The sequence below is a fragment of the Mangifera indica genome, chromosome 4 (genome assembly GCF_011075055.1).
Source record: "Mangifera indica cultivar Alphonso chromosome 4, CATAS_Mindica_2.1, whole genome shotgun sequence".
NCBI lineage: Eukaryota > Viridiplantae > Streptophyta > Magnoliopsida > Sapindales > Anacardiaceae > Mangifera > Mangifera indica.
In genome coordinates this window covers 477,384-505,087 of record NC_058140.1, presented here as the reverse complement: position 1 = coordinate 505,087, position 27,704 = coordinate 477,384, and the positions used below count along the sequence as shown (strand labels likewise).

Sequence of the window (27,704 nt, the reverse complement as noted above, 5' to 3'; positions counted from 1 at the left end):
GTTGAATTGATTAAAGGGTTTTGTGTTATACAACGTGTAGATTTGATTTATGTGAAAATCGGAGACCGAAACAACCAAATTTTGGCCGAAAATGGCTGCAAAGGATCGACAGTTCGACCGTGGGAACAGTGTTTCCCACGATCAGTAGACATTGACCGTGAGTTAGGGGATAAAATAGATTATTTAAAATATTGGGGAGCCAACGGAGATTTCTTAGAACATAGTGGGTTTTTTGAAATTTGTTATGTAACAGCAGGTCTGTTTACAATATAAAATATCCAAAAACCCTCCATATTTATCTAAAATTACATTTAACCCTTATAGTGAGTGAGAAGTTAAATAAATGAGGGGAAGGGTAATTTTGGTATTTTTTGCTTAGAGATAGTGATTTTGGGCATTTTTGCTTGAAAATAGTGATTTTGGGTATTTTTGCTTAATGGAAGGGTATTTTGGCTAGTTTTTAAAATTTCCCAAAGAAAAATAACTCCAAGAAAAACACTCACATTTCTTCTTCCTAAAATGTATTTTCAGTTTCTTGATCATGACCAAGATCCTCTATCCGTCCAAACTTCTCAAGATTTCCCCGAACTTTTTTAACAGATCAGGATACTGACCAATCGTTCGAAAAATCTTCTCCTCCATTTCAGTTCTTTCAATCTTTCCGATGCTATAATCTAGCAAGTGCTGTAAAAATTTGTTCTTTGAATCTGAAGGATCCAACTTTCTCCGCACTTGCGCATAAAAAATGTTCATTTCGTGGAGAAACCTCCTCTCCCCCTCCATTGATCAGTGGCTGATTAAGAAGGAATCAACGTAACCATTTTTTTCTGGCGAGAAGGCAAGTGAAATGGAGACTAACAAGTAGGAAGGATCAACAAGTTAATTACTGTAATTTTCCTTTTCTTTGTTTTTGTTCTTGGTTATATAACAAATTATGAGTTCAGTATGTTTTACTAATTGTGTACATTGCATTCTCTTCTGCAGAATTTTGAGACTCTCCCTCCCCGCCTTTTCTCAACATTAATATCTTAGTTGTTACGAAAACCGAAAACAAAAATCCAAATATACTAATTCTAACGGTAATTTGAGTGGTAAAAAAAATTACTCATATATAAAAGAATATATATTCAAGTTTCTTTTGACAAATTAACTATGAAACTACCTTGTGTGAAGCCAGAAATGCCAAAAATCGCTGCTCAATCATATAGTGATTAAGTCGTTCATGATTCTAGTGCAATTGAGCACTTTCATATTTTTTTGTTAAGTATCTCACATTGGTTGAAAATTAAGTTAAATGTGTGTACATAACTATGAAGATAACCAATTATATTTTGGTGATGTTTAGTTTAGAGAATGTTTTATCACTATAATTAAAAGATTACTTTGAAAATAGATTACTTAGAAGGTTACTATGTATAAATGATTACTATGTTTAATAAAATTTAGTAGATATAAATAATTATTGTGTTTGATTAGAGATAATAAAAGAATATTAATAAATTATTTTATTTAAATGTGTTTAAGTATAATTATTCTAAAATATTTTTTATATTATTTATTATATTAATTAAAAATAAAGTTATTTTTATCAAAAAAATAATAAATAAAAATATAATTATAATAAAATTAAGATTACCCTTATAAGTGAAAATAATATAAATAATTAAAGATAAAGCATTAAAATAATTTTTATTTTTCATGAAACAAACTATCCCTTTGTAGTATAAGAGCCCAAGGTTCACCAAGACTCCACAAATCATTCTCTTCAACCATCTTGCATGGATCAAAATTTCACTCCTTCATCAACAAGAGTCTGCATCTTCACTGTTCTTCTTCTGGCAAGAACTGCCTTAGGTACCGTGCAGCCTCACAACTCAATTCTGTAATCCAAAATCCTGTGGCAATGACCTAAAAATAAGCTATCCATGTTATATCCAGGGCCATCAAGAATCCTCGTGTGGCCATCCTGCATTCCAACTCTCCTGCAATGGCCATGGAAATCCACTTCTCAACTTAAATGACAGCGACTTTCTCGGCCCACAAATAGAGTTCTCCTGATTTCCCAACTCGCTCACCTTTCTCTAAGTCTCTCATTGAATGGCTTATTCAAAGATGCTCGGCCCAAAAATTAAAAAAAAATATATATATATATATATATATACACACACTCTCTCTCTCAGCCTTGACATTGCATGTGGAATCTCAAATTCCTTTATATTGTTCCAGCAAGGCCACAGCACCAAGCATTGGAAAAACAACTAAAAATAAAGAATACACAAAAGAAATGCACACCGGAATTTTTATGTGATTACGCTTTAAAGCCTACGTCCAGGGAAATGACCAGCCAATTGTTTTCACAATATTTAGAGGTAGATTCGATCTGCATTAAATCAAGTTTAAAATTGATTCAAATTCAAATTAAAATCAAAATATTCAGTTCAAATAAATTTCAAATTTGTTCAAATTGATATATATCACAAGAAAATCATTGATGAGTATACAATATTGTTTAAAAAAATTAATATTATTGATAAAATAAACAATAATATTAGACAAACAGATGAATTGATCTTGAGATTAAGTGCTCTAATCAGTTATTTTATTTCTAATTGGGATAACATCACTTTCATGGGTCCCTGGAGCCAAATTTGAGTAGTGTGGGGGCTTTAATTTTAAACAAATTTTGCAAAGGCTCCAAGTCATGCCTATCATTATTTCTTGTTCATTGAAACCCGTTTAGGAATCTTCTTTGTCTTTCATTATTACGCCCACGTCGGAGACACATAAATTAATAAACTCATTTCCCGACTTCACATCTTCCAATTAGTCAAAAGTCAATTTTAGTCTTTTTACCCATTGGGAAAATATAAATTAATAGGTTTACTTCATTTTTTTTTTAATATAAATTAATAGATTTTATATAAAAGAATGTATAAATTTAAATCTTTTATTTAATATTTGACAAGTAGACTCTTGACCCTTTTTCTCATTTAATCTTTAGTGTAACACAGTATAAATTCTTCATCTAAAACGCAGCTAAAAAATGAGTGATTGGTTTCTTCAATTCAAAAGCAAAAGCCAAAAGCAAAAGTCTGCTTATAGAAATTAACAAAGAAACGACATCGCTTTATTGATTGATCGATTTATTATTCCAGGCAGTTGACAGCCGTATAAACAACCACTTTTCCCACCAAATCACTAAATAATGATCCCGCGCACTCATCAACTTCTATAATTAATTTCCAATTATTACTTTAATGTCGTTACTTGTTCACGCGCGCGTGGATTGTACGAAAGGATGATCACATCGTCTGATTGAAGACAAAATCACGACCTTTGTTTCTTTCTCCTCATTATGATTATTTGCTTACTCACAGCCCAAAGATGTCTTCATCACAAAAGATCTTGCCCCATTGCTTGCCACGTGTCTCCACCTCGTTTGTTGCATGCTCCTATAAGTGTATATTGTAGAATTGTGACTGGCTTTTTGAAGAATAGTTTGAAAAATGGCATCAGATTCACCGACTAATTGAACTCTTAATCACTAATTAAATTGATTTTAATTTGTATTAAATCCAATTTGATTTAATTAATATAAAATTTTATTTTTTTAAAAGTTTATTATAAAAACTTAAATTAAATATCTTATTTATTATATTTAAATATATATATTATTTAATTAAATTTATTTTAATATTAAATAACTTAAATTATATAATTAATAATTAATTATATAAAAAAATTAAATATTATTTTTAAATAATTTATTGATTTAATTACTGATAAACTAATGGGATCAGATCACTCCTTTTAATGTCCAATCAGATTTTAAAAATATTATTTTTAAGAGTACTAAAAATCATAGATTTCTTTTCTTGTCTCTCATTCATCACCACAGAGCCCCTCCATCTTCTCTTTAATCACTTTTATAGCCTCTTCATCACTTTTCTTGTCTACTAACCTACTCAGTCACTCTCCCATTCTCTCCAACACTAACACTCTTCTCTTCTCTTCTCTTCTCTTCTCTTCTCTCTCTGCAACAATGTCGCTTCCCAAAACGCTGCGTTTTGCTCTCTGTTTCTTGGCCCTCCATTTCTTTCTTCTTGAAGCCGCAACGAACCCAGATTTGAAACCGCTTCTGGACTTCAAAGCTTCTTCCGACAAATCCCACAAGCTCACTACTTGGAACGAGACGTCGTTGGATCCGTGTACCGGTTGGACTGGAGTCTCTTGTCGTCAAAACAGAGTCTCTCGACTCGTTCTGGAAGATCTCGAACTCAGCGGCTCGTTTGCGTCGCTCACCTCTTTGACTTGGCTCCGTGTCCTGAGCCTTAAAAACAACCGCTTTACTGGGTCTGTCCCGGACCTGTCAAACTTCACAGCGTTGAAGCTTCTGTTTCTCTCTCATAATGATTTTACTGGCGAGTTTCCGGCGTCGGTTCAGTCGCTGTTTAGACTCTACCGTCTCGATCTGTCGTATAACAACTTCACTGGTCATATTCCGGCGACAGTCAACCGTTTGACGCATCTTTTGACTCTTCGACTTGAAGAAAACGGGTTTTCCGGTCAAATCACTGGTCTGAATCTCCAGAATTTGCAAGACTTCAACGTTTCCGGTAACAATCTCTCGGGTAAAATTCCTGACTCTTTATCAAGCTTCCCTTTATCTTCATTCTCTCAAAACGCAGCTCTCTGTGGATCCCCATTGCAAGCATGCAAAGCAGTAGTATCCGAACCGAAAAAACCCGGATCCGAAGGCGCCATAGCTTCGCCACTCAACCCAGGGAACAACCCATCAAGTGTAGTAACCTCGTCACCGAGCTCAATTCCCGCGAACACAAACCCCAACCCAAGCACGCCACAAAACCCTCACAAAACCCATGCCAAAATAAGCTCCATCGCCGTAATAACCATAATTGTCGGAGACTTCTTAGTTCTGGCCATCATTTCTCTCTTACTCTACTGTTACTTCTGGAGAAATTACGTGCGTGACAGAAAGAAGTCAAAGCTCATGGAGAGTGAGAAAATCGTTTACTCTTCTAGCCCGTACCCGGCTCAGGCGGCGTACGAGCGTGGAAGCATGGTGTTCTTCGAGGGAGTGAAGAGGTTTGAGCTCGAAGACTTGCTTAGAGCCTCCGCTGAAATGCTGGGTAAAGGCGGGTTTGGAACGGCGTACAAGGCGGTGCTGGACGACGGAAGTGTGGTGGCTGTAAAGAGACTGAAAGATGCAAGTGTAGGTGGGAAGAGAGAGTTTGAACAGCACATGGAGGTTCTTGGGAGATTAAGACATCCCAATCTGGTTGGCTTAAAGGCTTATTATTTTGCCAGAGAAGAGAAATTGCTTGTTTCTGATTTCATGCCCAACGGTAGCTTATTTTGGCTCCTTCATGGTACGTTACAAGTTCATTAATTTACAGTCAGTTTTAATTTTCTTGTGCCTTTGTTGTTGATTGCGGCGGAAATGCGACGGTGCCGAGGCGGCCCGGCTATGCATGAAATAAACCAGTATTTTGCAGTTCCAGCTCGAGCTCTGCATTGTTCAGCATCTTTTCACTTTATCAGCTTTTCCTTTTTGTTGTTTTCCCTGTTTTCTGGTTTTCGGCTTTTCTGGATGACCTCAACTGTCTGGGTTGCTATATGATAGTTGTTGTCTCATTATTATTATTATTATTATTATTATTAGTTTTTTGCATTTAGACCCCTGCATCTACTTGTAAATTAATTATAATTTTCTGATTAACCAATTTTCGACAGGTAACCGAGGACCAGGGCGGACGCCGCTGGACTGGACCACTCGACTGAAGATCGCGGCGGGGGCGGCGCGTGGGTTGGCGTTCATTCACAACACATGCAAGTCACTTAAACTCACCCACGGTAACATCAAGTCTACGAACATTCTCCTGGACAAGACGGACAACGCGCGTGTCTCTGACTTTGGTCTCTCAATCTTTGCTCCGCCGAACACCGCCCAGAGATCCAACGGATACCGTGCGCCCGAACTTTCGTCATCCGACGGCCGTAAACAGTCTCAGAAATCCGACGTCTACTCGTTCGGGGTACTATTGTTGGAGATATTGACAGGCAAGTGCCCGTCCGTGATTGACGGCGCCGGGGTGGGGTACGGCGGAGTGGTGGACTTGCCACGGTGGGTGCAGTCGGTGGTGAGGGAGGAGTGGACGGCGGAGGTTTTTGATTTGGAGTTGATGAGGTACAAAAACATAGAGGAGGAGATGGTGGGGTTGCTGCAAGTTGCAATGTCTTGTACGGCGACGTCGCCTGATCAGAGGCCGAGCATGGTGCAGGTGGTGAAGATGATAGAGGAGATACGGGGAGTGGAAGTGTCGCCCTGTCATGAGAACTTTGATTCGGTGACTGAGTCACCGTGTTTGTCGGAGGAGAGTACGGTGGGGGGAGTGAGTCAGTGAGCGGGTTGAGTTTACCGCATTATTAGAATTGTTTTACTTTTGCATGGGAAACTGTCAGTTTTTGCAGAGGAATTGGAAATGATTCTTTCAGGATTTTGTAATACTGATATAAAATATTTGGCAAGAGGGAAAGAAAGCAGTCTAATTTATAGAATGTTCACTTGAGCTAAATTAATCCCTTTTTGTTCAGTTTTGCTTGGATTTAAGTAATTAACAAGTCAATTGGATTTAAGAAATATTAATTTATGATTAAAGGCTGTACTTCAGATCTAATTATAATTTTTATTTTTTTGGTTAAAAATCCGATCAGAATCAATATCCAATCTCGTACATTCTGGACAGTGGGAACAGGTTAGTTTCTTGCCCGACGTGAGATGTGACAGGATTCTTAATATGCTGGTTGGCCCAAGTATTAAATTCTGTCTTTGGTTGAACGCCATGTGGGTCTCCAGGTCAAAATCCTAAAACCGGTTAGATTCGTTCAAACAGGTATGGAGCTTTAAATGATTCAGTTGCTCAAAACCCAGCCCACAATGGCTTCATCTTCTGGCTTTCCTTGAATTCTTCTCCATTGGGCCTAAAATGTCTTAGGGTTAGAGATGAGGTTAAACCGAGTTAGCTTCGACTTAGTATTTTGTTCAAACGGAACTTGAACTTTAAAAATTTTAACTTGTCAAGTTCGAACTCATCTTGTGATTAACACTAGTGCTAAAATCTGTCTCATTAGAAATTTTTTTCTTATTTGATAATTTTTCTTCATTTAGTCTTCTTTTGCAATATTGTTGTTCACTAGTTCGATTGAATTAAATTCAAACTAACTGTTTTAGATTCAAATTGAACTCAAAACTTTTCTTCAGATTTGATTCAATTCTTATTCACTGCTAATTAGGGTTCTAGAGTTAATTGCTTTGTCATTCATGGAAACTAACGCTAAACTAAACATCACCAAACAGAACTGTGTCATTAATCCTGTTCTTCTGATATTGAAATCTTACCAACTTGAATTTTCAAATCAAGAGAAGATTGAAAGCTACAATCTGATATGCAGATTATGTTTGTGGGGTAAATTTAGAACACTGCATCGCATTAAAAACAACTTTTATCAGACAATTCTTCTCTAGCTGTATGGTGGGGCTGCCCTGCAGATCTATTTAAAACAACATGGTAGGAGACATGGCCCAAAGCTCCCCCCATCCATTATTCAAACCATTTCCTTTGAACAATTCTTGATTCCATTAGGATAATTTCCAAAATAATTGCGGAAGCAAAACATTATAAATACCTCACATCCATGGGAGTGCTTCACAATGCCTCTTGTAAAAGCTCTGATAATCTCGTAATGAAAATTTATTACGAAATCGATTAGATTCTATACTATTCACAACACAAAGACTTCTTCGAGGGTGTACATTTATGAGTGTCCGATAACCAACAATTCCATCCAGAGACAACAAACTATATTAAAAGTTATACAATCGATGTAATTTATATCGACCGAATTAACAACTATGTTTAAACTTTGAAGGAAAAATCTTTACAAAGTAAATAAAAGAGTGATGAATTTTCTTCTATGTTAGCCGATGTGCAGAACTTTTGGTGCATATCTGAGCAGTCTGTCCAAAGTGTTAGGCAAGAACTTCCTTGCAAACAAGTAACAAATGTTGGTGGAATTTCCGTTGTATTCACAATTGTATCCACTTCTCAGACCGTTCAAAAACTCAACTGTGACTCCTGTTCTGATAAATCTTCTGGGATGAGGGCCGCCATAAGTCCAATCAACCCAAGTTAAAGTTCTATTGGCATTCTTCTCCCCAAATTTCATGTAAACAAAAGTTGGCAAATAATGTTCATCCGCATAGCAGTTTCCATTGCAGTAATTCCGAAACAGAGGAAAATACGTTTTGTCTGAGATTATTTCAATGGCAAGATCCCTGTCAATTTGGAACCACTGTGAACCTTTTCTCCATTGATCAATGGAGATCTGGGGACCCATTTTCGGACTGTATCGGCCACGGCCGACAGGGCCCTCTAAATCATAGAGCTCGACGAAGTTTTGAGAGGAGTTGATGAGGTGAGAGTAGATGGTGGTGAAGTTGAAGAGAGGAATGCAGGATTCTGAGAGAAGAACAAAGCGTTCGTTTGAGAGATCCAGAAGGGCATTGGCTAGCAGCCGACGCTCTGCCTCAACCATGTTCACATCTCCCCATCCAACTTTCTGCATAATTGAGAAATTGAGTTAAAAGTCATAATCAGCCGACAATTGAGAAAATTGATTGGAAGCCAAAGGCAAAGGAAAAATTATTAAAGAAAGCTTGATTAAATGTATTTTATTGCCTTAATTTAGGAGTAATCAGAACATGGAATTTGCCAACAAACGTGAGTCTAAAGCATTCTGTAAGGAGCTGTCATCCATAGTTTCAAAAGTGTTTTCGGTTTCTTTGACTCTGAAAGCTAGTCAATGGGCTTCTTGAGATGGGACTGGTACCTTGATTAGACTTTCTCCCACATTATATATATATATATATATATATATATATATATATATATATATTCACGTCTAACTTAATTTTCCAACTCAAAAAGCTAGTCAATCTGAATCTCTCTTACCTCAAAAACTAGTTATCTGGGTTTTTGGAGATGGGACTGGTATCCCTGTGTGAAACTAATTGAGACTTTTCCTGTACTTATATACTCAAATCCAATTTAATTTTCAACTAATGCGGTATTCTCAACAGGGTCTTACAGATCTACTATTTGCAAGTTTTAAATGCTAAAAGTTTGATTAAGGGAATTCCATCAGAAGTCTCACGTGGGTTTGAATGCGCAATTACAATCAGGAAATGGGAAGTACACATCGCATGGGTTCCATATCTTTGGTGAAATTTAAGCCTTTGACACACCTTTCAAAACTATACCAATAATTTAATTTTGTCCACATCTATTACAAGATTGCTACGGAAAATTAAAAAGAAAAAGGATGTAATCAATTAAAAAACTGACCTTGCTGGGAATTCTTCGGCCGTGAAACACAGAACCTGGAGGCTCTCCTTCTGATTCATTGAAAGATGGACTTGAATGTACATAAATCGAATACAAATCTTCATACCCTTTGAAGAATTTTTCCCACAATGGAGCCAATAACACGGGGCCTCTAGCCAAGAACAAAAATGCAACCTTGGGAACTCTTTCAAATGGATACTCCTGAATCTTAGGACTCATTGAAGCTCTCCATAAAAGCTCCTCATCTTCCATGTCATGTGTTATGTTTGGTGGCTTCAAGTATTCTCTCAGCCCCACACGACTGAAACCAGCATCACCACCATCATCACCACCACCATCACCACCACTACTGGAAACACTTTCCAAGCCCAAAGACGGCGGAGGAGAAGAAGAAAGCTGAGAGAATTGTGTGATATGAAGATTAAACGAAAAATCTTGAAGAGAAAAACTTAGAATGATTCCAAGAATTAACCCACAGCCAAAGAATAGAAAAAATGAAAGAAGATTGAGAATATGCAACTGGGCATTGAACAGCTTTGTAAATGAGCTCTGTGGAACGTTCTTCATCATTCTGGACACAAAGTTTTGGACTTTCAGAAGAGGGTTTCAAGGGATAAAGTTTTTTCCCGCAATAAAATGCTCAGAAAGAAGAGAAAGTGTATATTTATTCTGAAGAAAAGCTTGGAAAAAAAACTGAAAAAAAAAAAATGATTCTATACGTGAAAAGGAGGAGAAGATGAACACTTCTTTTCTTTGGTGACAAGAGATGTCAGCTGACAACTACACACCTAACAGATTTATAACACAGTTTGATTTCCATTACAAAACCCATTAATGAAAAAAAATGAATAAAGGAATATAAGCGAAAATATGCATGGATTTATGTCAGGAAAGTTGGGAAAAGTAGAAGAAGGATCCTATATCTGGCTGACAAGGGCTTGAAAGATCTGACCCGAAAGAGGCGGCTTAACAGAAGATGGCTTTCTAGATCAGGCACCAAGTAGACGATGACTTCTATCTTACAACTAATTTTATACGCTTTACCTTCTGACATTTGTCCACTTTATTTAAGAATTTCATGTGGGGTGTCCATGATTAGGGTTTGTATTATTGTATTTTATGGCCCGTGAAAACAACATTTTTATTTTATTTTTTAATATAGTGAGAATGTTGTAAGATGAATTGGAGTTTTGTATTTTGTTTTTTCACTTTATTTTATATTAAAAAAAGGGAGTTCCTATAACTGGTATTTTAAGTGTTGTAAAACGTGGGTAAGATTTTTATAATCAATACTTAATGGTCAATCCAGATTAGGCTGATATTTAATATTTAACTTTGTTTAATTGTAGGTTGATCCAGTCAAATTATCATGCTAATGTTAACATGTAAACTTTTGTAGTTGTTAGAAGTTCAATTAAATTCATCTAAGTAAAGAATATTTATCACATACTGTGAGGTCGTAGTTCTGTTAATTGAATATTATTTTAACGTTTATTTTAATCAGTTAAGTGTGTTATTCTTTTTATTATTATAAAGAATGGATAAATATTTTTTAAAACTATATTATAAATAAAAATAGGATGTTCGAAGAAGAGAATGACTAAAGAAAAAATATATATGAAACATAAATTTCAAAATCATTTCTACTAGTCGATTTGAGTCAAATTAGATTCGGATTTGAATAAATATTTGGCCCAAACAAACTAAACTCAAATTGAAGTTATATTTAATTGTTTAACTCAAGTTCAAAAGCTTATCGACAATTTTTTACCGAGACTCTTCTTCTTTTTTAACTTCTTTTTTGGCAATTTTTCTACTCTTTCTCTAATGATTTCGTTGTTATCTCTGTAATGTCATTGTTTATTATGCGAGTCAAGCTTATCATTTCGAATTCTAATCAAGTTTAAATTGATTTTTATTTAAACTTAATTTCACACAAATCTATCATAATTAACTCTGACAATCTTTATTTTAGAAAGGTGTTGACAATCACAAACCAGCATGCACGGTTTACATTAAAAAATAACCTTTTTGATTCTTTATTAGCCCCAGATATTTATCATAAATTATACATTTATAATATTTAACATATGATTAAAAATTAAATGTCAAAGTAATGTGAAATATCGCTGTTCCTATTTGGGTTCTTGACCTCGAATTTTGTTGAACAAACATTCTTCCCACCAATGTGGACGCCAGCTCTTGAAAACCATTCAAATCCAAAGAAGAGTCGTACGCGTGTGCGAATTTTCAAAACCCTCGGGTGGGTTTAGATCATTGCAACATTGTTTTAGAACCCAAGTCAATAACGGCCGGTCTGTCCAGAAAACCGATTGAAATTTTGGTCATTAAATGGCTAAACCTGTTTTAATTATTAGACTTTGGTTCATCTGAGATTGACTTGGTATAAATAAGGGCATAATCGAACTAAACTTAACCAAGTATTGGTTAGTTTAAGTTTGCCTTGATTGCCTTAAGAGGAGCTTGAGCTCCTCGTAAAATCTTGGTTTAAGTTTAAACACTATACAAACAGTGATAAACTCAAAGATATAATAAGAAGTTCAAAATTGAATTACAATAAAAATACAAAAGGTTAATTAAGAAATGATGAAATCTAAGAAAAATTAGTATGAAATTTGAAGAATTATTTTGATATTTTAAATATACTAAACTAATAATGTTTCAAAACTAAATGGGTATTACAAAATTTTCTAACGTAAAAAGGTTAGATGACCCTCTTTAACCACCTTGACTCTGCCCCTACATACAAGTTTAGTTTACTCAAACTCAACTTAATAAATTATATTTTAACTATATAATTTTTAAATTTTATATTTCAATATCATAATTTATATATTTATTAAATATTTTTGCTATTTAAAGTACAAATAAATAAAATTTTAGAAACAAAAATACAAAATTTAAAACTATTAAAAAGTTTATTAATATTATTCATAAGTTCATCATACTGACAATTCTCAAGTTTAAGCTTAATTAAAAACCCATCTACATTATATTATTATTTGGATGAATTTATTTTAGAAATTTATAAGAATTTTAAATTATATTATATTATATTAACATTATAAGTGCAATCGATATCAATCAACTTACGAATTAGCCATTTTAAAACTTCGTTTTTTATTCTACCCTTACATACAAGCTTGGTTGACTCAAACTAAAATACAGAATTTAAAATTATTAAAAAATTTATTAATATTTTATTTAAATTGAATCATATATTCATAAGTTCACCGAACTGACAATTCCTTATAAGAATTTATTATATGATATTAACGTTATAAGTGCAATCGACATCGATTAAGTTAGGAAGCAGTCATTTTAAAACTTTGTTTTTGATTTTCATTTGCAAGAATATCCTATCCCTCACGACAAGGCCGTCTAGAAAAGTCCAACAAAGTAGTTCATGAATATTCCATGAGTTAAAAATTAGAAGCTCAAACGAAGGTCACACATTCAAGTAGAGTTTTAGATTAATTAAATTTAATTAAACAAATGATTACGCATCGAATGCATGCATACATACATACATGCACTGACGTCTTGGTAATTCAATCTGAGAATTATTATTAACCTTAATCAATTCTTGAAAGAGAATATATATATATTTATATATATATATATATGATCGATTTTCCACATTTTTTAGATGACGTTCATCTAATTAATTCTTGAAACAGCTGTGCCGCGTGCTGCGCCGTGTTATAACCCTAGACTCAACATCAAGGTCTAAGGCGTGGTCCAGAATCTTCTAGATAACGTCTCCATAGGTTTTATGACAGATTAATCTGTCAAAATTATTATTTTTTATATTTTTTTTTGTTTTTTAAATTTTTTATAATTTTTTAAAAGGCCAGAGGACTATTTTCCACCCAAGTTTAGATGTTATTTTAAAATTATATTCATAGGGTTTAAAAAATTCGAAATTTCACCTACTGATCAACTGAAGTTAAAATTTTTAATTAAATATAAGGGTAAAATCGTTATTTTATTAATAATATTAAAAAAATATAAAATTTATTACATTTTTCTCTCCTAAATTTTAAAAACTAACATTTCACCACTCTAAAAGTTTTTAAACTTTAAAAAATTACATTCCCCCCCCCCAAAACTTTTGAATTTTTTTCTTCCCCTTCTGCCACTTTCTTCGATGATCTGGAAAGGATGATGACAAAGCTTGTTCATCGACGAAGAGATTTGCAGCAAAGAAGGAAGAGATTCCAGATCTCTTCGTCGATGAGGAGATCTAGACGCTTCATCGTCTCTTCGTCGACGAAATGAAGAGATCTGGATCTCTTCCCCCATATCTCACCAATCTCTTCATCTCCGACGAAGAGATCCATTCTAGATTTGTCCACGTTCATCGACCAACGGCTTACGGTAGAAAGTGGAAGTCTTCAGCACTAGAGGTAGTGGTTAGAGAGGTGAAGAAAACATTTGGGGGGAAAATGTGATTTTTCAAAGTTAGAAAACTTTAATTAGGGACGACGTTGTTAGTTTTTAAAACTTAGAAGGGAAAAGTTAATAAATTTTATATTTTTTAGTATTATTAATAAAATAATAATTTTACCCCTCCTTTTAATTGAGAATTTTAACAATAATAACGTTATAGGTGGGATTTTAAGTTTTTCAAGCTTCATTAGTGTGATTTTGAGAACACACTTAAACTTAGGTGAGAATAGCTCCTTGGCCTTTTTAAAACTTGACGGGCTGACTCGAGAGCCTTCCTATAGGCTCTAGCATGGCTCACAAATTTGTGGGTTGTGCCCTCTAAAGTCAAGCTTTTTTAGCCTCAAGGTATCACTATCCTTATAGATATATATGCAGTTGTATGTGTACTTGTGTAAGTTTTGTTGAAAAAGATAATTCATGTTCATAAATTAATCAGTTAAATTAACTAAGCCGAAATTTGATCTAAGCTAACTCGAGTTTATATAATTGTTTGGCTCAGCTCACCCTTTCGCCTTATCAATATTGTCATGTTGGAACTCGTTTTATCAACAATCCTGTGTTGTTTTCTTCATCGATGAATTTTCTTTTTCTTTTTTTTTTACTGATAATTTTTGTATTTGTTCTCTAACGATTTATCTTCTTCTTTAGAGATTCTCCTGAATTCTAATGATTATTCTTTTTTAATAATTTGAATGAACTGAACTCAATCTTGAGATAACCATTTGAAATTCAAATTAAACTCGATGTCAAGCTAACCATTCTGGATTAAAGCTGAGCCTAAGTTGATCTTTGTTTGAACTCAATTTAGCTCAAATCCATTCATATAATTTAACCAATACATATCAATTTCATCAATAACAACTCAAAGTTTTAAGAAGAGGACACAACACCACCCACAAGCTCCCTCTTAACCTTCCAATTTTATCTTCCATTCATTATTATTAAATTACATGCACAAGTGATTCAGACCTTTTGGATGCCAATCTCTTTCCATTACAAAAGGTTTCATCAGAGCTTAATTTAAAGTAAAATAGACAGCCCAATAATAATGTTGATAAATGTAAATTGCCAATTGTGATACATTAGTTAGGACTTAATTTTATTTAAATGACCCATGGCCAAATCATATTATTCACATTTTACATCAGGATTATTTTTTGGCAAACCGAGATATCAACGCCAACTTCTTGTACTTTCTAATAAATGGACTCATTTTTCTTTTTTCTTTTTTTTTTTCTGAAAAGAAACCAAACTTATATTTTATCATATAAAAATAAGTTAATATCTAATATCACATCAATATCATATAAAAATCATAGTCAAATTTTTTTAATTGGCTTACTAAACAAAACTTGAACTGCTGGCTAATTAAGGATCAAATCCAAGTAAAACAGGAGAAATCCTGAGCAATGGTTGGAGAGTATTCGGATGAAACTTTCTGGCAAAAAGGAAGCACACAGTTGTCAAGAAACCATTGTAAGTACAGTTAAATCCATGCCTGATCTGATTCAGAAACGTTTCTGAAACTTCATTTTTCACAAATGTTGCAGGGTGCGAGCCCCCTCTGGACCAATCAACCCAAGTAACGCTCCTGTTTGAGTTCAACTCCGGACAAATTTTTGTCACTAGTGTTACAAAATAGTGCTCATCCGAGTAACATGGGGGCTTGCAATGGTCTCTGAAAACAGGATAGTATGTGCTATCGGAAACTATTTTGACGGCAACTTTCCGATGAATTTCAAACCATTGCGAGCCCTTGCGCCAGTCAGAAAGCAAAACCGTTGGATGCATTAGCTTGTTGTACCGTCCTCGGCCAACTTTGCTGGGGTCATCAAATGAGCCTTGGAAACTTTGGGTAGAGTTGACGAGGTAGTTGTAGATTGTAGTGAAGTTGAATAGAGGAATGCAGGCTTCGGATAACAGAACAAATCTTTCATTGGAGAAGTCTAGTAAAGCATTGGCCAAAAGGCGTCTCTCTGCATCAATCATGGTTGATCTTCCCCATTCTGCAGGCTGTAACAACAGAATTATCAAACAAAAAGATGGCATCAGTAAAATACTAGAAGACAGAATTCGACAGATTTTCATGCGACAAAGTTTTACTGATTTTTGTATTTTGGTGTATCAGTATCTTCTATTAAAAAAACTAGTTCCAAAGGTGAGACTATCAAACAACATCGTCTCACACATGGGAGGATTCAATCAACCATCTGGAGGAGCTACGATGAGTCACTGGTTGGAGCTTCACTACAACTAGTTACTCTCGTGAACAACAACAACTTTCTCTCTCATGTGATATGGGATAACCCAAAAAAATCACCTCATATATAGGGGACCAATTCAACACTCATCATAGTTAGCCATTTGAAGGAGCTATAAGACCGGTTGATGTGAATTGATATGAGACAACACAACAACATTCCCCTCGCACATCGGGGGATCGGTCTGACACTCCTCACAACTAGCCATCTGGAGGAGCTATAGGATCGATTGATGTGAACCAATGTGAGACAAGTCAACAACATCCCTCTCACACATAGGGGGACTAGTTTGACACTTTTCATAGCCATCCTTACAAAGAAGCTACAAGATCGGTTGATGTGAGCCAATGTGGGATAACCTAACAACATTTGTTACACTTTTAAACAAATCTCACACTAGTAAAATACAGGAAAGCTATTGAGTTTGTGTGTGCATCTTACATCACTCGGGAATGTTAAATTAAAACTAGTTAAAATAGTCTATAAACTCTTTAAATTGTTAAAACACTTTTTAGATTATAAAACTTAACAACAAACCCATGATAGATTGTGTGTCTAAAATGGATAATATCTTAATAGTGTGTCAAGTTATCAGACCAAGGATGTTACAACATTCCCCTTACACATCAAAAGATTTGTTCAATACTCCTCGCAACCAACCATCTAGAGGAGCTGTAGATCGGTTAATGTGAATCGTGGAACAACTGAACAACATCCCCCTAACACATAGGGAGAGTGGTTTGACACTCCTCATAGTCAACTATATGAAGAAGCTACGAGATCGATTGACGTGAATTGATGTAAGACAACCCAACAACATTCTCTTCACACCTTGAGGATCAATTCAACACTCCTCACAATTAGCCATTCAAAGAAGCTACGAACCACTAGTTGAAGTTTCACATCATCCAGTCATTCTAGTGGACTCAGATGGAGTTGGTGCAACTGGGCTCTTACACTTATATACTAACACTTAGCTCATTTTCCGACTGATATAGGACAACCCAACACTAAACCGTATATTGACAAGATTAATTTGACCTTGCTAGGTATTCTGCGCTTGTAAAACACAGAGGATGGTGGTGCTTCTTGATTGAATTCTGGCGATGTATGTAGGTAGACTGAGTATAGGCCCTGATATCCCTTAAAGAACTTCTCCCAAAGAGGTGCCAATGGCAATCCTCCTTTGCTCAAGAATAAGAAAGCCACCTTTGGAACCCCATTGTACGGATACTCCACAACATGTGGCACCTTGGAGGCACGCCACATCAGCTCATCATCACTCATTGAATGCCATAGCTCCCTGGGAGCCATCCACTCTGTCAAACTCAAGCTTACACCAGAATTTGAGAAAAGGGAAGAAGAAGAAGAAGATGATGATGATGAAGAAACAGAAGCGCTGCATGGAAGAAACTGAGGGAAATAATAGATTTCCTCTGGGAGTAAGAACTTTCTAACGTGTTCATTTGTGTACATTGCCAAGAACACAACGAAATAGGCAATGGAGAAGCAAATTAAGATTGTGGCTGTGAGATGAAAGCCACGTACAGATAATTCTTTCAGAGAGAAAATTGTTTTACATGTCTTCATCTTTAATGGTTTCTTTCTTGTATCAAGCTCTTCGGTTCATGTAAATTTACAGTATTAATTAATCAATGGCTGCTTATAAATGGAAACGGGTATGGCTTAAAACGTTTTGAATAAAGCAAGAACGCATGCAAAGTGCCAGAATTGTGATCCAAAGTGTGAATTATTAACTATTCTTGATTTGACGTTACAGGGTTCGTATGTTCATTTTAAAACACTGCAAATTTCATGTGTTAAGTGGCAAAAATTTAGCAGTCAATGAGGCACGGCATCTTGTAAAGTGTTCTGTTGCCTGTTGCCCCATGAGTTGGCCTTGCGCTTCATCAATCCTTTGATGTGGGTTCAAAATGCCCTGCTGAGATTTAAAAAAAGAAAAAAAGCAATAATGTAGGTACCACGCCTAAATTTATTGAAGGGAAAAGAATCTATTTATAATATTTTTCTATTAAAATGAACAAACTTTCAATAATATTAAATAAAAATAATGTGACTTTTTTGTTAAAATCTTTTAAGTATTTGATATGGATATATTATGTAATGATGTGGATAATTTGTGTGCTGAGATGGACATTGTGCATTAGGTTTTTCTTACACATTCTCTATTATGTATTGAAAAACAAAACAAAAAATTGATTCCTGTTGGGTTTTACTGTATTTTCTGTATATTATGGATGAGTTTTGGGACATTTGCGAAAAACAAATTAGAGAAAAGGGATTAATTTAGGGTTTTTGTGAGTTGCAATTGTCAAAATCAGTGCTAAAATTGTCCACATAAATGAAAAAATGATTCAAGTCATCATTTCTGAATTTAAAACAAAGGGAAAAGCACTATTTCCCACCCATTTTTTAGGTCATTCTCAAACTTATACCCACAGAAGATCAAAAACCTTTTTTCTCACCCATAACTAAACTGTCGTCCAAATTTTCAGTTAGGGACAGAGGTAAAATCGTCATTTTAATTATAAACCTTAAAACTTTAAAATTTCACCATTTTCCTCTCCAGATTTTAAAAACTAACACCTCAACTCACCTCAAAATTTGAAAAGTTTAGATTTCACCCTTAAAGTTTACTTCCTTCTCCAACCACCACCGACGACCGATGCATACCACTGACGGCCGATGCATTCCACCGATCTCTCATCTTTGACTACAAAGGACAACGAAGGATGACCCTTCGTCGCTCAGATCTGGACGATAGAAAAACAAATGAAAGACGATTCGTCGTTGTGTCTAGACGACATGATGAGCGACAAAGGACGACGAAGCGTCATCCTTCGTCGTCTGGGTGGAGCGACTAAGAGATCTTCGTCTCTTCGTCGCACCATGCGACGAAGAGATGAAGATCTCTTCATCACACCACCGTCGTCACATCAGGAAAAAGAGGAGGCCGGTGACAACGTCAGAAGATGAAGTTGAAAAATTGAGGTGAAACTACTATTTTTGAAAGTTATGGGAGGCGACTGTGTTTTGAAAAATATGGAAACCCTAAGTTTGAGGGTGAAAATGTTACCTTTCAAACTTTAAAAATTTTGGTAAAAATGAAATATTAGTTTTTAAAACTTAAGGGGGATGAAAAGTAATAAACTTTATAACTTTTTAATATAAACAGTAAAATAACTATTTTACCCCTCCCTTTAACAGAAAAAATTAACAGAAGTTTACCTATAGGTGAAAAAATGAATTTTTGATCTTCCGTAGATATAGGTTTAAGAATTACCTTAAAAAATGGGTGGAAAATAGTCTTTTTCCCTAAAACAAAAACCCATCATCAATTTTTGTCGCTATTAGATTATAACCCTTTTTAAGATATGGTTAAAATTTGATCTTTTTAATAAAAAAATTAATCATTTTAATAAAAAAGAGTAAAATTTGACCTCTTAATTAAAAAAATACAACAATTCAATACCTTTTATGTTGTTATCTCATGAAAAATATAAAACAAAACTTTGCTTAGGCAGAATAGATTCCACTTTTTGGCAAACATGCGTAAATACAATACTTTGATAGTTCAATGTTCACTTGAATATATGTATTTTGATGTGTGTCATTTTCATAGAATTTGAAACGGACTTTACTTGGAAATGAGCTTGTTTTTCAGAGAGTTAAAAACAGCAAATCCAGCCACAGCCCCAGCAATTAGTAATTTGGACATGCTTAGCTTCTGGTGCTTTAACCGAATCCGGCTACCAAGGTATGCTAGCCCCCACCTGACAATGAATCGGAGTCGACATGTCTTTTGAAACTTCTGAACCGAAAATTCCTATAAAGAACACAATCTTTTTTTGAAATTTCGAATCGAAAATTCCTATAAAGAATGCAACATCAAGTAATCAGTGAAGCCAGAACTTAACAACAGCCAACATAACAAACAACTTTCAGGCTTCAGTAGAGAGATTAATTTGAAGGTGGAAGTAAAATAAAATGAAAACTATATAGCTTATGGTGAAAACATGTAAAGTGGTCCAACCTAAGTTAAAAATATCAGGTGGGTAGGCTACCGAGTGCCAGTTTCTTCATTTGGTTCATACTTCCCGCACTTGTCCACGAATTCAACCAAACTGCCATTGAAAAATTCTAAAGAGAATCCCTGCACATTCTCATAGAAGGTAGGAACTTGACTAATCAATATGTACACTTTTGTGCATGAATGTAATTTAGATTTCTATGCTTGCAGAACACTTTGAATTTGTTCAAACATCGATATTTCAAGTTAAGGACAATTCATGTTATTTCAAGTTACAGGAAACGAGAACTCTCAACATGCATGAACGATGTGCATCTACATGTAGCCATGTCACAATTCTGATATGAAATGTGGGCAAAATTTACCTTTGGTAACTTGTTTTGCTGGGCAAGATGATCCACATGAAGCCTAACATTTGAACCAGCAGGAACCCAGAAACTTTGATCAACCTCAGCATATACCTCTGATACTATGTCAAATAATGTTTCTGCTCCACTTTCTATGGCTTTCAGGATGGATGCTTCTCTACTTCTTCGGTTCCTGAAAAAAAAAGGGATGTCATATTAGAATTTAATTGATTATCATGTACAAATCCCTGATCCTGGAGGATTAAGTTGTCCGTGAACCTGACCACAAACCCCAGTAATTCACTCAGCCACAAACAAAAGAAATGATCACCTTTTTCCTTGAGCTTGAAAATTTACACAAAAGACATGACAAAGAGTTCCACAAGTTCTAACTTCTAAATGAAAAGTAGGGTTAGATTTGCGCTGAGCCAACTTGGCTCCAATTGGTGTTCAGCTCAATTCGAGCTAGAGCTTTAGTTCGGTAGCTTGACTCAAGTTTAAACCGAATCTCCCTCAGCAATATTGTTTATTCCACTAGCGATACTATTCATCTCAGCAGTAACACTATTCATCCAGCAAACAACTTTTGATGATATCTTTTGTCACTTTGAACAAACTCAAATTTGAGCTGGCCATTTGGGATTCAAGTCACACTGGAGCCAGTTCATGTTTGAGTTTGACTTAATTTGAATCCAACCCTAATGCAAAGAAAATAATTGACATGGCTCTATAATAGATTCCATGAAACAAGATATCCCTTCACAAGATCAACCAAATATCTGACCCATTGGGCAATAACACTGTTATTTTAAGGAAAAAATGATTTTTGGTCAGTACTTGAGATATCCACAGAGCATGTGCTTTGGCCACAAGTTGACTCTTCCATGCATGGGGATTAAAGCATGTGGAGAAAGATCCAAAAATTTGTAAGTTGAGTGGAAGTATTCCTGCAAGTATGCCGAACCTTCAAAATGTTAGAAAGTAAAAAACACAACAATCACTGTTACAATTAACGATGGACTCAAGAAAAGGAGGGGATGGGAGAATATATGAGGGGGAAAGAGAGAAGAGAAGCCAAATGAAGGTATTCATATATAAGCCAATCTGATAGTTTATATGCCTCATTTAACACTATTACTCATGCTTCTCCACGTGCCGTCCAATTAACTAGATTGTGCAAATATGTGAAAGATCAATAATTTTTACATCTACAAAAATATATTAAGCATTAAGAGTTCAGATGAGCATGCCCAGCAACCAACATATATGAAGAATCAGAATTTCTCCCCTTAATTCTAAATTCTTCCAGTGACTCTGAGGAAGAAATGGAGGCTGCAATCAGTCAATCAGTCACAGGAGTGCTAGATCAATTTAATTGATGCATTGTCAGTACTTTCAAATCAAGACCATAAGTTTTACTAAAATTCAACTGTGAAAGGCACATCTTTAGCTGAACTTCATAGCAAAAAGAAACAAAAAAATTGAAATTTTGCACCACAAAAAACTGTAAGAGTCAGTCTATATCTACTCACGGTCATGTTTCCACCAGAAGTGATGTCCAATACTGCACTTCCCTGACTGAAATAAGAACAGATGCATCAGCATAAGAGTTACCAGAAGAGAAAATGAAAAACTAAGAACAAAACACAAATTGATGAAAAATTTAAATTGTGTTCAGCTGTAATTTTTTCCTTGGTTCACATAGATATACATAAATGCACCATCTTTTAGCTTCACTCTATTTTGGATTCCTGTTCTTGTAAATATGCGTAAAATTCTATAGAATCATAAGCAGCCCATTCAGGTCTCTCTTGATTGAAGATTCCTACAAGTGATAGTTGAACCTTGTGTTTTCTAAATCAAATCATGAATTAGGATGCCATTAATAAGACATGATAGCTAAAGAATCTTACCCCACACAATGATCACCAACAATCAATGAGTGAGTACTGGCATGAAGCAGTGCCACATGACCATCAGTATGCCCCTGAATTAAGAAGAAATTATCATTTCAGGGTCACATATTGCAAGTCTACTTACTATATACAGTACGCAATTAATCAAATAACATGGAAGAGAAAACAATAACTAAATGCTGCAACATTTCATATGTTCCCCAACCCAATCGAGTTTAGCTTGCCAATATGCTTTAAGAAGTTCTAGCTAAAGCAATGACAATAAGCATGGCAAGATGTCATGCACATTAGAAGCAATACTGTTACTAAAATCTCTTAGAAAAAGTTCATGGCATTTAATTCAAAAGGCAGTGCCTGAATGGACGTCTTAATGACATACAATATGATCATGCAGTCATCTCTATACCCCTCCATGGATGGTGACATGTAGGGAATGGCATTTCATTTCTGGGTTTTAACAGTAATCAACTCAATCTGAACCTTTCCACATTTTGAGGACCAACAATCATATATTCTCCAAATCCCAGAAAAGATAGAGCTGGGTTTAAGTCAGTTCAAGAACTAAAATTCTTTGCTAATTTCAAGTATATCTTTTTTCTAAAATTTTTCACTTGCCCACTAAGCATCACTATCAAGCCAATGCTAAATCTTAATCATTTTCTCAATCATATTATAAATTACCCTACACATCATCACTGGCCTTATATGCTAGTTAAAAAACATGATACAAGATGATTCAGCATAAGCTCATCAGACTGATCTTACGTTGGATTTCACAATATAATTACAATTCCTTTAGCATAATAATCCTTTCAAAAGGAGGAAATTTGTGAAATGAGAAATACCGGAGAAAAAACAACAGTCAATCTCTGACCACCAACACAAATGTCTTCGCCTCCAGAAACTGATGTGTAGCCAAGAGACCAGTCATCTGTCATCATATAACTTCAGTTAAAAGTTTCATGAACTTAACAAGGTTGATGAAAAAATATCTGTCTTTCAAACTGAAGCTGATTTCTGTTATGTTTCCCTTGTCACTGACTCATGGACATAAACCTAAATATTAATGTTTATATGCAAAACCAAATAAAGATAAAATAGTAAATCCTGCACAAACTTTTAGCTGAAAAGGTCAGTATGTAAATCATGAACTAAATCAGCTTATTTGCTAATACAATCTGAGAAGGTTACCTGCACATCTCTGATACAATAGTATATAAAAATAGGCCAAATCCTTTGTGTTATTATTGCATAAAAGAGATGCTCAGACGTAATCCTACTTAGGCACACCTATTTTTTTCCCGGCACCATTGTTCGTAGGCATGGATAATTACCCAATTTTCTCAAAGACTACCATGTGAGAATTACAATCATGCCTCAAACATGCTTTACTACCAAATAACTAGTCATAAGACAGTATAATTTCAAAAATTAAATGCAAACTTATCTTCATTTATGACAATTATAACCTTTTTTTATGCGGCGCATGGTCTTTTCATGGGCTAATAAAGTAGCATCAGGATTGCATTTTTGGATAACAGAGAGACCTGAAACAATACCCAAAAAAATCAAGATTATATGCAGTAGACCCTATTAAAAGTAGAAAGCCCAAAAAGAAACTTAAGAAGCAGATATGCATCTCATAGTCTACTAGCTCAAGGGTAATGATGATAGTACAGACAGCGAAATGTAACATATAATTCTCTTTTCTTCATTCATTGCAATTGAAAACGGTTTTGGGTTGGAATGTTTATTTGAGGGATGATTACTCACTGCAAACATGTATATAAATTTTTTCTCTATCCAGGTTTATGATACTTTGTGGACACCTAGTTTACTTAGCATTTAGCACATACACCTTAAAATCATTTTAAACTACAAGCCATATCCATTTCAGAGTTATCAAAGATTCACAACCTGATAACGTTTCTTATCAGTATAAATTCATAAGCACAATAAATAAATAACTAAGCACTCACCAAATATTGGACAAATACAAAGAGAAAACAAAGGACAATCCCAGAATGAATGATAATAAATATATACACCTCTATATATTCTTACCATCAACATGATCTCGGTGATGATGGGTAACAAAGACAATTAACTTTCTGGGCAAAGAAGAAATGACTTTCAAGAGCTGGTCAAGCAAATAATAATTTATCAATTTCAGTTCAGAAATCTTGATGCCATGATAATATATATAAAAGCCCCCGTTTGCAGTCTAAAGAATATTATAATAATGCAACCTCAAATTATCTCTTTTATTTTCCATATATTTCCTCACTGCAGTTAACTTTACATTATTTCCCACATTTGTTAGTCCTCTCAAAGAAAAAATGTCTCCCAGTAAAGTGAAGCTCAAAGTTGGTGATACACTTTTTTTCTTCTCAAGGAATGTTATTAAATGGTCAAACCAAGCAAAGCTGTTACAACAAGGTAATGCCTCCATATGCTAATCTGAAAGAAAGTTAGTGATACAACTTTTGTTTTCCTTTCATACCTCCTCATGGTATTCATGACGACATCCAGGATCAACTATCAATGCCTCTCCATAAGCAACAAATCTAGAGTCCCCAAGGTCATCCGAAACACTTTCAGGTGCAAATACAATCAAGTTTGTTGTGTGAAAAGGACCTTTTGTCCTGCTTTTCATGGGTACAAGGATAACACCAGGAGGGTACTCCTGAAAATAAGAATTCACATTCATTATGCATATACGTATGGAAATAATGCATGCAAAAAACATTGGAATAATCAAATTACAATAAAACTATGTGCACAAATAGCGATGTGTCACCATGTGATTAAGTATCATTTTATCTTTAATTTTCAACCATGAAATCACATAATGACATATATTTGTTTGTACACATAGTATTACTCATCAACTTATAGGGTTGGACAACTGCATGAACAGATTTCTAATAACAATGAAAAACAAAAAAGCAGATAGCACAGTTAACAGTTTGTAGCTCAAAAAAATCCTTTTCTTTTTTTTTTTTTTTTTTTTTTTTGTTCAATATGGTATTCTAGGGGTTTCCATTGACAAGTCAGGATTAAGGTCAAAGGTATCAAAAATTAAAAAGCAATCAAATAAATTAAGAATATCTCAAGAAACTGTACACAATTAATTTAGTAACTCTTCAAAGATATTTTTTTGGCTTACCTGCCTTCATCTATGCATCCTACCATTATTACTTAAAATTGACAATATATCAATGATTTTGCTCAGTATAGTGCTTTGGATCACCTGGTATTGCAGGTTTGGGGGGACTCTCCACTCTTTAGATTGTAACAAGTCATTCAAAAGACCAACAACAACCAGAGGTCCCACCCGATCACTACTTGGTTTCACCTCCAACAGAAAATCCAGACAACTTTGAGATGACATCCATTTACATCCTTCTGCATGAAAATTAAACATTTCCATCATCATATAAATCAGATGTAGTAAAATAATAGTATAATTATAATCATTTACACTTTCCAGTCTCTCAACTTGTTGAAGCAAAGGACCCAATAAAGACATTCCCTACATTCAGCATTGACATATACTGGCCCAGCCTCTCAAGTTTCTGAAATCAGAGCCCTTAACGTTGTAAAGTTGATTCTGTCCCAACATTTTTCATATGCCCTATTTAAGATCTGATAAGTATGATTCTAGGCCTGATTTGCCGAAATTTCAATAGACAAAATAAGTATGATCCTAGGCCAGATTCGCTGAAAATACGATAGACAAATCCAGTCATCATTAAACTTTCTGGCAATAAAATCAACATTAACACCAAAAACCAAGATAGATTATGTCATATCGCTTAATTGACATAGTTGTAAAATATTTTAAGTCAATTAAACAAAATAAACTTTAACCATTTTATCTATTTTAGGGGGTAAAATATGGGAGTGAAATGAGCTTTGTTATTGTTGATCTCTTCCACATAGCCACATACCAATTATTGCACAAATTTGTATTAAAGTTTAAATGTTCTATTACCTATAAACCCAAATTTTTAAATAAGTAAATGCAAACCTTGCAAATATACGTTTCCATCTGCCAATGTGCCAATAATGTATACAGTATGAACCGGTAATCCCGGTCCAAACTCAGCTTCCTCCACACACTTCCACAGTCTCCATTCTCTCCCATCTCTCATCCCAAACCCCACTTTCCCAAGCACCTATTCAGAACCAAAACCAAAAAAAATCATCGTAATTTCATAGCTTAAACTGATCAAGAACAAAACATGCCCATCACCACAATTAGTAGTCTTTAAATGATCAAAGTCATAATATCAAAACCCCAAAAACAGCTACACATGTACTCCTAAAATTGTCCCAAAAAAGCGTTCTAAATCCACAATTTACCTGGATAAGTGCTGATTCAACATCAAATTTACTCAAATTGACTTTCTCTGAACTCGACTCTAAACCTTGAATGGCAATTGAGGATTCAGAGTTTTCTTCTCCTACAGGGTTCAATTTCGTAAACGGCAAGTCCCAAAGATCAGAATCCACGTACGAATCGTACTCTTCTTCATTGAATTTCGGAGGTGGGGTTTGCTTCAGGAGAACAAATTCGGCGTCGTTTAACGGGGTTTTGAGAATCAAAGCAAGATTGTAAGTGGAAGTAGTCATTGAAGAAATTGGATTTAAATTTCGAAGGAACTCTAGGGTTTATTGGGTTCGCAGACAAGTGAAGTTTTGTCGGGATCTGTTGTCTGAAGATTCGAGTTTGAATTGAAGTGGCCCAGTGGTAATAATAACGGTAATTGTGGCGGGTTTAATGGCGGTTTTAAAATCCGGTACTGGGAGTAGTTGACAGTTGAGTTAGGTAGTCAGTCGTGTGGCCTGAGACGGTCGAGTTAGGTAGTTAATGATTGGGTCAGCTGGTCTGGGCCGGTCATCAAGTGATTGTGGACCGACTTTAAAGGCCCATCAACTTGAAACTAGTGGATCTCCAACTTAGCACGCTTATTTACCTATTCTTGACACTATTTACCTTTTCAACTATCTTGTTTACGTGATTGACAATGATTTAGTGACACTGTACTAATTTGAGTCAATTAAAACTTAGGTTAAGTATTATGAATTTGATCGAAGCTCAAATCAATCCTAAATTTGTTTCGAATCTACCCTAATTTACATTTATAAGGCCTAATGGGATTTAACAAATTTTTAGCATGTTATTATATATATACACAGTCAATCAAAAAATAACATATCATTTT

At 34.9% G+C, this 27,704-nt stretch overlaps 4 protein-coding genes across 6 annotated transcripts; 1 reads left to right on the top strand and 3 right to left on the bottom strand.

Annotated features, from left to right (window-relative positions):
• The first annotated feature begins 3,885 nt into the window (after nt 1-3,885).
• Nucleotides 3,886-6,614, top strand: LOC123214177 (probable leucine-rich repeat receptor-like protein kinase At1g68400). Its single transcript, XM_044633937.1, has 2 exons — nt 3,886-5,390; nt 5,755-6,614. Exons 1-2 carry the CDS (start codon nt 4,043-4,045, stop codon nt 6,423-6,425), a joined length of 2,019 nt encoding a protein of 672 aa, XP_044489872.1. The 5' UTR covers nt 3,886-4,042; the 3' UTR covers nt 6,426-6,614.
• Nucleotides 6,615-7,739: 1,125 nt separating this feature from the next.
• LOC123214185 (glycosyltransferase BC10-like) lies at nt 7,740-10,438 on the bottom strand. The gene is made up of 2 exons (XM_044633950.1): nt 9,426-10,438; nt 7,740-8,640 (listed from the first exon to the last, which is right to left on the bottom strand). The coding sequence occupies exons 1-2, from the start codon at nt 9,993-9,995 to the stop codon at nt 7,999-8,001; spliced, it is 1,212 nt and encodes a 403-aa protein (XP_044489885.1). The 5' UTR covers nt 9,996-10,438; the 3' UTR covers nt 7,740-7,998.
• A 4,828-nt stretch (nt 10,439-15,266) lies between these two features.
• Nucleotides 15,267-17,635, bottom strand: LOC123213593 (glycosyltransferase BC10-like). The gene is made up of 2 exons (XM_044633067.1): nt 17,201-17,635; nt 15,267-15,911 (listed from the first exon to the last, which is right to left on the bottom strand). The coding sequence occupies exons 1-2, from the start codon at nt 17,633-17,635 to the stop codon at nt 15,267-15,269; spliced, it is 1,080 nt and encodes a 359-aa protein (XP_044489002.1).
• A 2,045-nt stretch (nt 17,636-19,680) lies between these two features.
• On the bottom strand, nt 19,681-27,313 carry LOC123214182. Of its 3 annotated transcripts, none has more exons than XM_044633943.1 (13): nt 26,842-27,313; nt 26,507-26,654; nt 25,727-25,881; nt 24,977-25,159; nt 24,538-24,613; nt 23,943-24,020; nt 23,319-23,404; nt 22,471-22,544; nt 22,090-22,135; nt 21,395-21,504; nt 20,576-20,750; nt 20,214-20,333; nt 19,864-20,051 (listed from the first exon to the last, which is right to left on the bottom strand). In XM_044633943.1, the coding sequence occupies exons 1-12, from the start codon at nt 27,109-27,111 to the stop codon at nt 20,241-20,243; spliced, it is 1,494 nt and encodes a 497-aa protein (XP_044489878.1). In that variant the 5' UTR covers nt 27,112-27,313; the 3' UTR covers nt 19,864-20,051; nt 20,214-20,240. The 3 variants fall into 3 exon arrangements, with proteins under 3 accessions (XP_044489877.1, XP_044489878.1, XP_044489879.1); XM_044633944.1 differs by having other exon boundaries at nt 19,866-20,006; XM_044633942.1 differs by lacking the exon at nt 20,214-20,333 and having other exon boundaries at nt 19,681-20,006.
• Between the last annotated feature and the right edge of the window lie 391 nt (nt 27,314-27,704).

Coding starts and splice junctions, on each gene's coding strand:
- LOC123214177 (XM_044633937.1), top strand. CDS start 4,043: ATGTCGCTTCCCAAAACGCTGCGTTTTGCTCTCTGTTTCTTGGCCCTC. Junction 5,391..5,754: donor CTTATTTTGGCTCCTTCATG/GTACGTTACAAG, acceptor AATTTTCGACAG/GTAACCGAGGACCAGGGCGG.
- LOC123214185 (XM_044633950.1), bottom strand. CDS start 9,995: ATGATGAAGAACGTTCCACAGAGCTCATTTACAAAGCTGTTCAATGCC. Junction 8,641..9,425: donor GCCGAAGAATTCCCAGCAAG/GTCAGTTTTTTA, acceptor TCAATTATGCAG/AAAGTTGGATGGGGAGATGT.
- LOC123213593 (XM_044633067.1), bottom strand. CDS start 17,635: ATGTACACAAATGAACACGTTAGAAAGTTCTTACTCCCAGAGGAAATC. Junction 15,912..17,200: donor AGCGCAGAATACCTAGCAAG/GTCAAATTAATC, acceptor CTGTTGTTACAG/CCTGCAGAATGGGGAAGATC.
- LOC123214182 (XM_044633942.1), bottom strand. CDS start 27,111: ATGACTACTTCCACTTACAATCTTGCTTTGATTCTCAAAACCCCGTTA. Junction 21,505..22,089: donor CTTCTGGTGGAAACATGACC/GTGAGTAGATAT, acceptor GCATACTTGCAG/GAATACTTCCACTCAACTTA. Junction 20,007..20,575: donor AGCAAAACAAGTTACCAAAG/GTAAATTTTGCC, acceptor TGTTCTTTATAG/GAATTTTCGGTTCAGAAGTT.